Genomic DNA, 15407 nt, shown 5'->3' on the forward strand with positions numbered 1-15407 from the left:
TCACTCACTGATAAGTGGATATTAGCCCAGAAGCTCAGAATACCCAAGGTACAACTTGCAAAACACATGAAACTCAAGAAGAAGGAAGACCAAAGTGTGGATATTTCGATCCTCCTTAGAAGGGGGAACAAAATACCCATGGAAGGAGTTATAGAGACAAAGTTCAGAGCAGAGACTGCAGAAATGACCATCCAGAGACTTCCCCACCTGAGGATCCATCCCATAAACAACCACCAAACTCAGACACTATTTATTGCAGATACCAACAAGATTTTGCTGACAGGAGCCTCATATAGCTGTCTTCTGAGTGGCTTTGCCAGTACTTGGCAAATACAGAAGTGGATGCTCACAGTAATCCATTGGATGGAGCACAGGGTCCCCAATGAAGAAGTTAGAGAAAGTACCCAAGGAGATAATGGGGTTTGCAGCCCTCTAGGAGAAACAACAATTTGAACTAACTAGTACCCCCAGAGCTCCCTGGGACTAAAGAAAACACATGGTGGGACTCATGGCTCTAGCTGCATATGTAGCAGAGGATGGCCTAGTCAGTCATCAATGGGAGGAGAGACCCTTGGTCCTGTGAAGGGTCTGTGTCCCAGTATAGGGAAATGCCAGGGCCAGGAAGCAGTAGTGTGTGGGTTGGGGAGCAGGGCTACAGGGGAGGTGATAGGAGATCTTTGGAGAGGAAAATATGAAAGGGAATAACATTTGAAATGTAAATAAAGAAAATATCTAATTAAAAATGTGGCTAAAGTTAAAAAAATTATCTCTATGTGATTAGCTCTTTATTCAGTGCTTCTGTTTCCATGTTCACCACCTCCGTCTGAAGCCCAGGTTGTGAATGATTACCTGAGCCTAATTTCTATGTCAGAGACCGTATTAGACAAATGTGATTTCGTCAAGAATAAGCTAGATTTCTGATATTTGATTAAGCAAAATATAGGAAATCATATAAAAATCTTAATGGCAAACATTTCACATCGTCTGTTTGCAAGTTACTTTCTGGCTTGAGCATCACTTGTTTTCCACAGAAATCTGGTATATTTCTGGATCCATTGTTCTGATTGCTGTGAATTTTTGGCTAAGATGAAGTTGGAAGGCCTCCTGCAGACACTGGAAAAATTGCCTGCTTCGGAGGGATTGGCCCATGTTAACACAAACACTGAGTAGAATTTTTGAATTAATAACAGAATTTAAGCTAGCTTTCTTTCCTCCTCAGAAGTGGTGTACATTTTCTCTAGTGATCCATCACAGGGCATGGCTGTAAGGAACTTGATAATGAAACCCAACGTACTCTGCAATGCATTCTTGAAAATTGCCAACGTCTTTGTGTATTATGACTGGACGTCTTAGATATACACAATGCCAATGTTTAGTCACGTTGGAGAGAACTACAAGTTCGTTTTGGGAAAAGAAGCTCTGTAAAATGTTTTAAAGTGGCATCTTAAGTAGATTTGATAAACGCAAGCATTTAGTTCTCACAGGCATCTACTGAGCAGACAGGAAGCAATGTGAGCTCTCTTACTATGCTTGCTTTGCACCCAGATTGGATCAGAAGAGGTAATGTGGTGTTGATGCCATAATCGCACACATTTGTAATGTCCTTGCCACTGATTCCATTGTTCCTGGTAGGCCTAAGCATCATACAAGGCAGGCTTCAAGTTCTCTCTTCTGAAAGCTCTTTTGTAAGCACCCTCCTGTCTATCAGGCTGTCTAATCTGCTTCTGTTTCCCTGCAGCCTCACCCAGGCCCTATGTGTCCCACTGTCTATTAGGTACCCATGGGTATTCATGACTAGAGCAGACTAATGTGCATCCTAAGTCACAAGGCATGACTGTAGCTCTTTCCCCTGTCCCTTCCTTCCCCTCTCCTCTTCTTTCTCTAACTCCACCATAGACCAACCCAACAACATACCTTGAATGACCTCACATTTGCCTGTAAACTTGCCTTGTTGCTCTTGGATGACTCTCAGCCATGGATGACCCTCAGACAAGAACCAATGTCTCTTGTCTGCCGTAGGAACTAAGAGGTAAAAACCTGCTCTGACCACGTCAGTTTTCTCAATAAATTTCTATCCACACCTAGGATTGGAGCACTGAAAGAAATTGTCTTAGCTAGCATTTCCATTGCTGTGAAGAGATACCATGACCAAGGCAACTCTTATAAATGACATTTAACTGGGGATGGCTTATGGTTCTGAGGTTCAGTCTATTATCATCATTGTGGGAAGCCTGGCAGCATCCAGGCAATCCTGGCATTAGAGGAGCTGAGAGTTCTATTATTTGATCCAAAGGCAAACAGGAGAAGACTGTCTCCTATATGTGGCTGGGAAAAGGGTCTCAAAGCCCACCCAAAAAGTAGCACACTTCTTCCAACAAGGCCACATCTACTCCAACAAGGCCACACCTACTCCAACAGGGCTACACTGCCTAATAGTGCCATGCTCTGCACCAAGCGTATTCAAACCATTTCTTGGCTCTCCAGTGCTGCCATCTCTCAGTCTTCAGAGAAAACTACTATATCTCTTATCTGAAACATATGCAATAATGCTATTCTGCTCCATTTTCTCAGCCTTGTCTTCAGTCATACCTTGTAAGTCCATGCTAGTAATATGTTCCCACCTCCCTGTACACAGCTCTTAGGAAAAATGCACAATGGTCCTTTGGAATGGGTCTGTATGTGCATGAGCTTCTGAGTACCATGTGTGGACAGGTGCTTTCAGAGGCCTTGGGTATTGGATCCCCAGGATGACTGACTCTGGCTGCTGTTGTCAGCCACACCCGTTGTGATTTCTCCTGTCTGTTTGCTGTGTCTCCATTCTGACGGCCATACCTCCCATAGTGTCCCATACCCGCTTTCGGCCTTTCTGTCTTGACTATCTTGCCTTATTTTTTTCAATTCTTAGTACTACTGTTTGTTATTTCTTTGTCACTTTTTAATCGAATTCTTGCTGTATCTTTGCAGACTCATCAATTCTCCTAGAAACAGGGTCCGTATAGAATGTAATAAATGGCATGTTGGGCAGTGAGGACAGCAGCCATAATATGTGAGGCTGAGAGAATTGATGTTCTGGAGAGAGTCATGTTAGAATCACAACCTTTGTCAACATTGGGATTAGCAGGAGAGAATCCTTGCCCTCAGGATCTCTCTCTCTCTCTCTCTCTCTCTCTCTCTCTCTCTCTCTCTCTCTCTCTCCCCTCCCAGTGCCTGTGGATAACTTTGCCCTGGCCCAAATCCAACCACCAGCCAGAGAGTGAAGGCTGCCAGTGCTGCTTCTAAAAGCCTGCCCTTCAGAACCAGCATGCCCAGGGATATGCAGCCTCCTGCAGCTGGCCCTTTAAGCTTCTCTTTACCAGTCTCACTCTGCAGGTTCAGTTCTTGTGAGCCCTGCCTACCTACCCTTTCCATAACTCTGACTTCTGTCCTGTGCCACCTTCATCTTAAGTAAAACCTGAATACCAAATTTCAGTTCTCTACCACATGTTTTAATTTGGCTATTTTGTAGAACTTTGATTTACTGTGATCATAACGGAGTTTCGTATACTCTGACTTAAGAAGCCAAACCAACTGCACTGAGCAAGCCTGAACCCTATTTCTTACCCTGTATTCCTTGTCTAGAAACAACACACAAACCAACTTTATCTTGGGTTTTAATTTATTTGTATGCAAACAATTTTACTCACAAGTCTAGTTTACAGAGGCTGTTGTCTTGTGACTCTCCGTCCCACATTTCCCCCCTCTGTAGAGGAAACCACATTTGTTAAGTTTGCAAACTTCCACAGTGTTTAATATTATTTAAAGTCTTAAGCAAATAGCTTTATTATTTATGGGAGGATGTTATTAATCATAAACTTCTTATATACTTGTACAAAATTTATTAGAATTAGGAATTTCAGAAAACAAACATTTGTTACTATACTAATACAGTCACTGAATAATAAAACAGCCCCCTTTTATTTTAAAATAGAACAAATTTATATCGAATAGTATGCTTATTGAAAACAATGAACTATTTCTTTTATTAAAACTGTATCAAGAAAATACATAATAGAATGTAACTTGTAGCAGGAAAGTAGGCTAGTAAATTCATTTCTATTACCTATATTATGATTTATTCTTATAACCATAAAAGTCTAGGATTTTAAATCATTACTAAATGTAGAAATATTAAGTTTTTATACTGCAATTCTGAAAAATAAAACTTCCACTGAATAGTGACTTTCTTCTTTAGCATTTTCTTTGCACTATGGATCCAACATTGGGAGACCGACTGGCCTTTGGCAGTTAAACCGTTTAACAGTTCCGAAGAATCTCTCATTGTCATAATCACAGATGTAAATAGTTCAGTCTCCTTGTAGACTATGGCTTTTAAGAAGGCTAACCTCAAATCCAAATCCTTATACACACAACGTATATCAATCTCAACAAAGTTGTGCCCAACTCTCTGTAGGGCACCATAGGAAAAGGAGTAATTCATAAGTTTCATGTTTTACTGTGGGTAACATGTAAGACTCAAATTCATTTTGTAAGGTTACGAGGGTGTGTGTGTGTGTGTGTGTGTGTGTGTGTGCACGCGTGCGTATGCATGTGCGTATAAGCTATTGGAGTTATAAAGATAACTGTTTCTTACTTCAGACGTTTTAGAAATCATTTCATGATGCATTAGCTACTAATAGCTGCTCTTGTATCTGTTTCCATTTTGCTGATTATCCATGCAGATGGTGCATGAAGATGGTGCATGTGGACTGTACATGTGGATGGTGCATGTGAATGGTGAATGTGGATGGTGCATGTGGATGGTACATGTGGATTCTACATGCAGATGGTACATGCATATTATACATGTGGATAGTGAGTGTGGATGTTCATGCATGTGGATATGCATGTGGATGGTCCGTGTGGATGGTACATGCAGATGGTGCATGTGGTTAGTGCATGTGCATAATGCATGTGAATGATGCATGTGGATTGTGCATGTGGATGGTCATGTGGGTGGTGCATGCAAATTATGCATGTGGATGGTTCATATGGATGTGCATCCAGATGGTAGTACATGTGGATGGTGCATGTGGATGGTGGTGCATGCAAATACTGTATGATTCAAAGTGTATCCATTGTGCCATAGTGTACAATGCATTTGTTCTGCATTCCTTATACTAATTTCTGTGCATTTAATTCTTACTGGGAAACTTTGAAAATTGCAGCTAATTAGAGTAGTTTTCTCATATTGTGTGAGAACTACATGAGATGACTCTACCACCTTTAGTTTATTGGTTATTGAATATTTACTTGTAATTATCTCATATTTACATTATCTGGCACTATCATTTCTTAACTTTTCTAGAAGGTTTCCGGTTGTGCTCCACAGGATTGTCTGATGGAAATAATGATCCCTTTGTCATTAATAATTTCCGTTCACTGTTGGTGTTTGTTCTTTTTTGTTGTAATTGATTAATTTGTAGTCCAGGCTAGCCTTGAACTTGCAATCCTTCTACTTTAGTCTTCCCTATGTTGGGATTCCCGATAAGTTCTAACATGTCCAGCAACGGTCGTCTCTCTAAAGATGATCACCACACGGGCTATCTGTTCACAGAGATCTTCCTTTACACATACTGCTTACATCTCTCTTGAGTTGGTAAGTATCCAGATAGATCTATGGTGGGAATCTAGAATTTCAAGACAAACAGGAAGTGTGTATTGAAACCGTTTCCTCCACAAGGACCAGTATCCTGAAGAGAACATAATGGTGGTGGTGGTGGTGGTGGTGGTGGTGGTGGTGATGATGGTGGAGATCATGGCAATGGTGGTGATGGTAGGGATGATGGTGATGGTAGTGATAGGCATGGTGGTGATGGAGATGATGGTGGTGGTGGGGAAGATGGTGATAGTGGTGGGAAAGATGATGGTGATGGGGGTGTGTGGAGATGACGGTGGTACCAGCCGGCTGAATATGTGAAAAGATGTGCTCTCTGAGTTAACAGTGCATATACAATGTTTGCCATCATCACTCCATTTACTGCCTCAGGGTCTCAAACTTCATAAACTTATGGCAGAGGTAATGAAAATATTTATGCTAGCTATAATCATAAACTGATTTTGAGGTTACTTATCCTCATACAACTTATGAAAGAGCTTTTGGTTTTCATTCCTAGTGTACTTCCTACAGTTATGGAGCCCTGGGGCACTGAAGGTGGCTTTTGCCATTCCTAGAGATGAGATATTTAAAAACTTAAAAAAAAAAGAAAGCCCTTGGAATTCTATTACAAATTTGGGCATTTTTATTCCTGGTGAGAATTTTATGGAGAGAGCATAGCCTATGGGGAAAATGGATTGTATTTGTTACCACTATAACCATAGAGCTGGAGAAATGGAAATTTAGGCAGATGTTATTTGTCGCAAGGAGAATCACGTGGAGGTGAATGGCATCTGTACTGACCCTCCAGCTGGATTTCTCTCCAGTTCCCGTCTTATAAAAGAGAGTGGGCATATGACTTTAAAAAATTATTCTTGATTGCCTTAGATAAAACTGTGGGCTTAAAGGCAAACACATCAAAGAACCGACTCTATGGCCAAGGTCCTAAGTTACAGAAGCACCAAAAAAAAAAAAAAAAAAAAAATCTCAAAACTACATTCAACTAATACTATAGGACTTTCATCTCCATCTTCAACCATACCATACTAAGAATTTTGTTAGAGAATGAAATGATTATCAGCTTAAGAGACACGATCAATGAAAGCATCAAAAATGTAAAGAAGTTTAAAGTAGCTGGCTTTGCAAACACAAGAACTGAGCCCTCCTCCTTAGCAATGCCTGGCACTCAGTGGTAATCCTAGGCCTGGGAGGCACAGAGAGGGGATCCCTGGGGCTTACTGCTCAACCACTGTAGCCCATTGGTGAGTTCATTGCTGAGAAACCATCTCAAAAAAAAAAAAAAAAAAGGTGAAGAACATAAAGAAGAAAAACATCAGACCTTCACACATGCACACACACGTGCACACAAACACACACTTTCTGTAATACTTATCAGAATATTGAACATGGAATAGAAGGGAGATTTTGAAGATCATGGGTAGATTCAGAGAAACTGATCAGGGAAATGGATTGAGATTACTCTCCCAGAATGAACACAGGAAGTGGATTGTGCATTTTGGCCTGGGCAAAAGCAAGGGTTTCAAAGTCACAGTGGGATGGAAATGGCAGATCCATTATATGTTTCTTACTTAGTAGTTTCATATGTAAAATGTAGTTAGTGACATATAAGAATAAAATATTTTTAAAGTACATATATGTGACTTTTTTGTTCCTTCACCGTCTTTTTCTTTTATCCATTCTGGGGTAAAGATAATCTAGTCAATTGCATAGCTCTATTTAACATGGGAAGTCATCCATTGTTCTGGGCTGCATCTCTGGATTATTCAGTAATCTCTTATTCTCATTGTGAAAGAGTATGTGTGTGTGTGTGTGTGTGTGTGTGTGTTCATTTTCTTACATGTTCCTCTAAGTCAGTGAAACACATCCCTTTCTGACTATGTGATATAATCTATCCAAACTTTTACCTTCTCAGAAGCTCTGTAAATCATTGTGAAAACAATATATTATGGACTTTACGCTACATATAATACATGTTGTATATGTCATACAAAAATAAAGTATACCATACCTTGCCCAAAACTGCTGCAGTTGGATTCCAGTGCTGTTCTGTGAAAGTTTGATACAGCATTCAGCCTGTAATGGAACAGACACCCAGCCTGCCACTGTTCTGAAAGTCTGAATGACATTCTTCAATAAAGCTCCGAGCTAACCTCAGAGGCAGCATGATAAAGTGTAGCCTCATTAGCACCAGTAGCTCTGAGTAATAGATTCCAGGATAACATACTAAAATTTGGTTCTTTGTCCTGTAATGAAATCTAAGGGTCTAGCTTCAACTGAATGAATTTTCAGTTATCTAAACTATGCATTAAACAGAAGCTGGGCCAGATTCTGTAAAGAGTATATTTAAATAAGTTAGAATCACTGCGTGTTGATAACTTATATAAGCAGTTGAGTAGACTTGAAGACTTTGAATATATGTGCTTGAAGCCGTTTCCACTGGATATTAATATTTAAAAATCATTTGGCAGGTGGAAACAAGTACAGTATTTATTCTTGATAATAAAATTATTGTGAGTGGACATTGAAATTTTCTAAATATTTTATCTCCAATCTACCATGGTTACCATCTTATACATTGTTCAGACAAGGGGTTGAGACCTCACACTATATGAACCACAACACTAAGATCCATGGTGCCAGAAAAAAGTGCCTGAAGAGAGGTAAACTTACTTGGCTGGGGGGAATCTGCAAGGAGTGCTTTGAACAGATCATTAGGATCAGTATAGAAAGACAGAATCTTCTCACAGAGCATATATCTTTAGATTTACAGTAAGAGGTTAATCCCTACTGATATTTTAACGTGATGATTTAACCCCTAAATATGCAAAGCATTAGCTATTGATAACTTCTGGATACCATGTTAGTACCAATGGAAGTGTTACTGTTTGGCAATAGTAATATAAGATAATACTTGATTAATGATCTGACCTCTGGCTTCAAGTCCATAGAAGTGGGAGCAAGGCAAACCTGTATTTGCTTTATAGAATCTCAGCCCTGGGGGAAAGCATCCACATATGAACCATGATGCTAGGAACGATTTGGTTTTCACGATGCCCGTGTGCTTTTCAGAGAGATTCTGTAAATATCCATCAGTGCCAATTGCCTCTAATAACTTGACCATCTGGTTAGAATTTTTATAATTGGATTTTCTCTCCAGAGAGATGGAGATCTAAAATGATGAAAATGTCTTTCATAAATATGTTATGGGTTCAAAATTTTTACTGTGTATCCGGAGGTTGGAGAGGATGGGAGCATCACATTGATGGGTTAAAATAGAGTCCACCATGAGGAAGTATGTCCAGCTTGGGAAATGATAATTGAGGATGCCTAATGGATACAGGAAAATGAACAGTGTGTATAAAAGCATTGTATCTACTATCAAAGATACGTTGAGACTTGTGGTTTTTTTTTTTTTTTTTTTAGACCCAATTGTATAAAAGGTAAACTACAAAAGTTTAACTCCACAGGGCAAAGTCCAAGGCTTGCTTGGCCTGTTTTCTGTATTCTGTCTTGACCTCGCTGGTTCATAGCATGGGAGAACCCCGACATCACCAATGATTGGTGTCATCTGGTTTTAGCACTGGGATGTGGTTGGGTTTCCCTGACAGAATGGTTTGGAGATTTGGTTAGTTGATCCTTCACAAGCCTTCAGCTGTCAAAGTGTCTATTGAGTCCTTTGCCCATGATTTGATTGGATTTTTTCCGTCATCTTTAGCGTGATCAGCATGCTAGTATGAACATTTCCAAATGTCTGAGCTTACTTTTTCTTTTTCTTACTGATTATTTTGAGAAGCCGAAGTTTCTGATTATAGAGGACACTGAATGTTTAAATTTATTCGTAAATGTTGATTGCATGTGTCTGAAAAAACAATCCCCAAATATTCCAGTACCACAAAAGTTTTATCTGATTCTTCAAGTTTTATCTTGGGTGTTACAGTTTTAGCTTTTGCACCTATGATCCACTTCAGGTTCATGTATCTGTGGATTGTAAGGTCAGTTTAACTTGTATGTGACATATGAACTTTAGTTTTCTTTTGTTTTAAGTGTGGCTATCAAAATAGCTACTCTAGGAACATTGTTGAAAAACTGTTCTTTCTTCATCAAATACTCCTTGCATATTATTTTTAGATGAACTGTGTGTGTGCATGTGTATGCGCGTGTGTGCATGTATGTGTGTCCCCATTGTGCTCAGTGTTCTGTTACTGAACTAGAAGTCAGACATGAGTCTTTCAACTTTGCCATCCTTTTCTCAATCATTCAGGACATTCTGCATCATTTTGCTTTCTGTGCAGTACCCCACTGAGCTTCTCGGTGATACTGAAGGAAATCCTTTTGTCTTTTTGCCTTTGTTATATACTTTTGTGACAAGATGGTCCCTACATAGGTCAGGCTGTCCTGGAACTTGCTATGGAGGCAGGCTGACCTCACAGTCACTACTCTGCTGCCTCAGTTTCCCAAGTGCTGGCCTCCTGTTTTCAGTGAGCTTTGCTAAATTTATAGAGCATTATAGGACAAATAACATCTTTCTTCTGGGCATAATTATGATCTCTATTGATGTGGGCTATACTGAATTTGCCTTAGCAGTGTTTTTAGAGTGTAGACGTCTTTTCCTTTCTGTTATGCTTTTACATGCATTGTTAAGAGGTCCTTTGGGCAGTGGGGGAGGGGGAGCGTATGACATACAGGGTCTTGTAGCTTATCTCAGGCTGGCCTGTAACTCCCAATCCTTCTGCCTCTGCTGCCTAAATTCCAGAATTATAGCTCTATCTCACCGTATCCGTGCCTTTCATTTTTAAAAGAAATGCTACTCTTAATGGTTCAATTATTTTCACAGTTTGTTGTCAGAATGTAGGAATACAATTATTTTATGTCGGTCTTTAATCATGAACTATTGCTAAATTCTTATTATGTTTTTAATCAATCATATTTTCTCCAGGAAAAAACATGTGTGAATAATGCGACTTTATCATTTTACCCTTCATACTTTTGTGTGTGTTTTAAGCACCCCAAAATAATATTTACTATGGTACTGGCCGCTGGTTTTTTATGGATGTCGTCTTCTTCTTGCTGAGCTAAGGGAGCTCACTCTCTGCCTGCAAGTCAAGGGTATCTGTCAGAGTGCATGGAACTTCATGGACTATGTTTTCTTTGAGTGCTGATGACCGTGTGATGATTCTCCTGCTTCGTTCTGCTGTGTGGTGACTGGGCATGATCACTGTAAGGACCTCACCTTGCCCCTCCCCCACACCTTTCCTCTCCATCACTCCTTGGAAGTGTTATTATTTGTCATCATTTTCCTCCCGTCTAAAATGCCACATTTCAGATACCCAAAATCTCTAGCTTCTTACTCTTCTGCTTTTAATGGTCATTTCTTCCTTTCCATCTTCGAAAGGTATTAATGTAGAATGTAAAATTCTGAGTTGGCAGACATTTGAATCGCCTTACGGTTCCCTGTTGCTGATGTGAAGTTAGCCAACTGTCTGGTCCTTCCATGATTTCCATAACCCTTATTTCCCTTTTATTTACTGAGCTTGAGTTTTCCCATTCTTTTTAAATTCATAAAGTGGTGTTTTGAGCCAAAGTAGAGAGGATCTTACCCACAGCCTCTGAGTTGACATCCTCCGTTGTGACTATTTTCCTAATCTTTCTCTCAGTCCTTCCTTCGGCAGCTTAGACTGGATCTGATCTGGCAGGTCCCCAGGGCAGTATTCATCATATAAGCCCTGTACTGTCTGTTCCTCAGGTTGCCCTTTCTGTGCACCTTTGTTCACAGCAATTTGGCCTCTTTCCTGCCTCTTCTCATATGCTGTTCAATTTCACAACGTTTTGACCTAAAAAAAAGTTTGCATCGAGTTCTCGAACTTTCTCCTGCTTCTTCGTCCTTATACTTTCTAGGCTGAGATTCTGTCTGTGGGTGAGAATACTTCCCTTGAAAATATTTTAGCAGATACCTTAAAGTTCTTGTGTGATAATTACAAGATCTGGGCCATCCCAGTGTGCATCTGCTGGATGCTTCTTGAAACACTAATCACCATCCATGTTCATCTGTTTATATTTGAATGTAGACATGTCTGTCTAAAAATGGCTCTGCACTCTGGATTCCAGGAGTGATTGGGTATACAGTGGGGTTATTCTTTAAAAGGAAGGCACCATCAGGCAGCTAGCTACTTGTAATTCTTTTACACATTGGTTCTTGGCCTTAGCCTGTTCATAGGTTTGGTCTGGAGTTGAACTCTTGACCTCTATTTCCAAGCGCTGTGGCTTTAGCAGCTCAGTCCCATTCTGAAGATGTGATTACAGACTAGCCCACAGGTTTCTGCACTCATAGCAACATGTATTCTCATGTGGTTTTGTTTCCCACGGGCTTTGCATCGTGTCTTGACTTCTCAAACTACAAGTATGTAGTCTCACGTTTGACAAAGGTCTTGTTAGCATCCCCTAAAACCTTTTCTTATTCTTGTGGCTGTCTTTCCCCCATTGTGCCCTTCAACTTCCTACTGCTTTTTTTTTTTTTTTTTTGACTCTGAGTTGCTGCCAGTGTGTCCTCAGCTCAGGATGGCTGCTGTGCTAAATCTCACTCTGACTTGATTACAAGTAGCGAAATTTCTCCAACATTAATGGCTCATCTGGAATGCCTTCTTTTACTTAGGAATTCCATTTTTTTCATTTGGCTGGGGCATTTGAATGGCTTAGATGTTGATGTGTTGTCCAAGCCAACCTGGGATATGTAGAGAGTTTAAGGTCTTCCTGTGTATACTAAGACCCTGTCCCAGAAACCAAAATTAACTATATAGTAAATGCAACATAGCAAAACCCAGTCATTGTGTGTACTTTGTCCAGCTGTGTAGTTTTTGCATGAAAAGTTACTTTTTAATGGCCAGAAGGTCAGGTCTGATAGAAATGTAGTCTTTTAAGCTAGGTAGATGACTAGGTGATAATCCTAGAAACGCAGTCTTCTAAGCTAAGGAGATGACTCAGTGATAAAGTGATTGCCACAAAATCATCAGGACCTGCGTTCAGTCCTCAACACCCTTATGAAAAGTCAAGACCAGAAGTGTGTTTCTTCAATACCAGCCCTGAGAGGTGAAGTCAGGAGGGTCCCTGTGATTGTTGGCTCTAACTGGTCTAGCTGAAGGAGTGAGCTCCACAGTCAGTAAGAGCCACATCTCATAAATCAATCAGAGAACAACTGAAAAAAATATCAGACATTTGTTTCTGATGCCTATGTGAACATCCACACATGCATGTTTGCCCATCTGCAAAATCTTGAGTACACACAGATGAGCATGAACACACATACATGTGGATAGGAGTATATCTCCAGAACATTTCTCAATCATTGGTTTTTAAGCCACAGCATCAATTTGACACAACTGGAAGGAACACCTTACATACACCAAGGTACTACACATTAACGTTTCTGGTTCAGAGAGCTGAGGCGTGGTGTGTGTGTGTGTGTCTAGGAATCTGCATATCTAACACATGCCTATGTGGTACTGATGCCACCGGTCTGGGAACCACACTTTGAAAAGCACTTGCTTAGAAATAAGTCTTGAGGAAAAATATTGGGGCTTCCTGTACATACATACATACATACCATATACACATACATATGATCTATTTTATGTTTTTCTTGATTTTTGAGTGTGTTATTCTAAACCTCTAGTCTGTTTATTGTTTCTTTTGCTCGGTACTGAGAATCTGGGGCTTCACATATGCCAGGAACTGGCGCGACCATTTGTATCATTGGACAATGAGTTATAACTACTGTCGCTATTTTCTTTTCTTTTAGTTCTTATTTTAAAGCAGAGTCTCACTAAATTGCCCAGACTGGCCCTGAAGTTACTTTGCAGCCCAAGCTGTTTCTCCTACCTTAGCCTCTGCAGTAGCTGAGTTGATAAGCATATATCACCATAACTGGGATTAATAACACTTTTACATTAAAAATGGCATAGTCTCTATTTTATTGGCAATGCAAACAAAAATATATAAGAGAATAGTAGAATTGTTTGTTATTTTACTTCATACAAAATTCACTTTATCATCCTGACAGCATGTTTTATTGCAGAGTTTTGTATACTCAAGAAATAAATACTTAACTTTTATTTCATAAGTTGTTAGAGTTTTAATTTCTTATATGTATAATTGACACATGTGGGAGCATATATATATGAATGTGTGTATTTATGTACATATATGTATATACATGTGTGTATTCATGTGAACACAGATGGCTCAGTTCTTAATTAACAAAATATAAAATGATTATAAGCCTGTATGCCAAGTGGGTTGCTAGATTCTTCTCTTGCCCTATCATATGAGTTCCAGTGCACATATTATCCATCCAGTCATATCCTTCTCTGTGTGTGCTGGGAACTGAACGCAGGGCCTGTACTTCCTAGGCAAGCACTGCACTCCTGAGCAGTTTCCCAAGCCCCAGAAATGTTTGTCTTCTCTGTGTGCCTCCATTATATCCGAGTTTCTGCTTATTTGTGAGGATTTAGGAAAGATGGTGCTTCTGTGCTCTGATTCACACCCTTTATGGGCTCATACTGGTGTCAACTTGGTGAATGGTATCTCAGTGACTGTGACATGATGTTCACGGTGTCCACAGACAGTCGCTGGGGATAGAAGTGCCCCTGTTCACCACTCTAGAATCGTCTTAGCTGACAGAACACATTGGCCTTACCACTTCCAGTTTTAGACAACGTCTGATAAACGTGTGACACATGCCGTTTCGATTTCAACTTCAGATATTTGGTTTCAAATATTTTAATGAAGGCAGAGTTATATAGTAATCGCCAAACAGTAATTCCTCAATACCCTCCCCCCTTTTTTTTAACAGATTCATTTCGATGGCTGGGACCATAAGTACGACTATTGGGTGGATGCTGACAGCCAGGACATCCACCCCATTGGGTGGTGCGATGTGACAGGGCATCCGCTGGAAGTGCCATATGGTAAGCAATTTGATCTTTGCTGTTGCTTAGAAGTGTTTACCCTGAATTTCACCGTTAATGTTGCTTATTTATGTCATTATAGTCATTTGAACACAGAGAAACAGATAGGTGAATTAATTAATCAGCATTCTAGCTGCTCTGGAAGCCAGTTATTCACAATTAAGCCTCAAAGGGCAAGCTTTCGACAGATGAGCTGCAATAGTCACTAATAAATAATTCTTGTGTCTTCCAAAGCGATCTTTCTTTTCTACAATTTGGCTCAAAGAGCTGAGCCAGAATTTCTAAATCCATCTAGTTTTGGTCATTAAAATTTGATCAGTTCTTTAAGCACCCCATGATAATTTTATCTTATACAACAAATTATAAAATTTTCAAAAAATATTAAATATTCAAAACTTCAGGAATTTTAAAAATAAAAGTGAAAGAGCGTTCTGTTTTACTGGGACCTGCATTATCTCTGCCTTTGTAGCCACTTACAGCTAAGGAGGAAATTAAACACTCTAAATTCTAATGAGTCTCTGACTAGAATACCTTATTTTGTCTGAGGGAGTCCTTTGACCCAATTAGGCTGGCATAGCTAATCACCAGGTCCAGGCCTTCCTTCCTAAGACATGCTCCATTCTCCCATTTGTTTCCTTCCCCTTGCTGACTCTCCTTCCACCCTTCAGCTTCTTAAGGGGAAGCCTGAATCTTAATATCGAGGGCAGCTGATGCTGGGATGCTAATAGTGAGGGCAGCTGATGCTGGGATGCTCATAGTGAGGGCAGCTGATGCTGGGATGCTAATAGTGAGGG

The 15407-nt window shown here is 40.0% G+C and overlaps 1 protein-coding gene across 1 annotated transcript in view; it reads left to right on the forward strand.

Annotated features, from left to right (window-relative positions):
• The window catches only part of L3mbtl4 (L3MBTL histone methyl-lysine binding protein 4), a 424085-nt gene that overhangs the window by 202989 nt on the left and 205689 nt on the right, over positions 1–15407 (forward strand). The window contains exon 12 of the mRNA XM_021218018.2: positions 14499–14613. Within this exon, the coding sequence (XP_021073677.1) occupies positions 14499–14613 (115 nt within the window). The remainder of the gene's footprint in view (positions 1–14498; positions 14614–15407) is intronic.

The sequence above is a fragment of the Mus pahari genome, chromosome 18, assembly GCF_900095145.1.
Source record: "Mus pahari chromosome 18, PAHARI_EIJ_v1.1, whole genome shotgun sequence".
Lineage (NCBI taxonomy): Eukaryota > Metazoa > Chordata > Mammalia > Rodentia > Muridae > Mus > Mus pahari.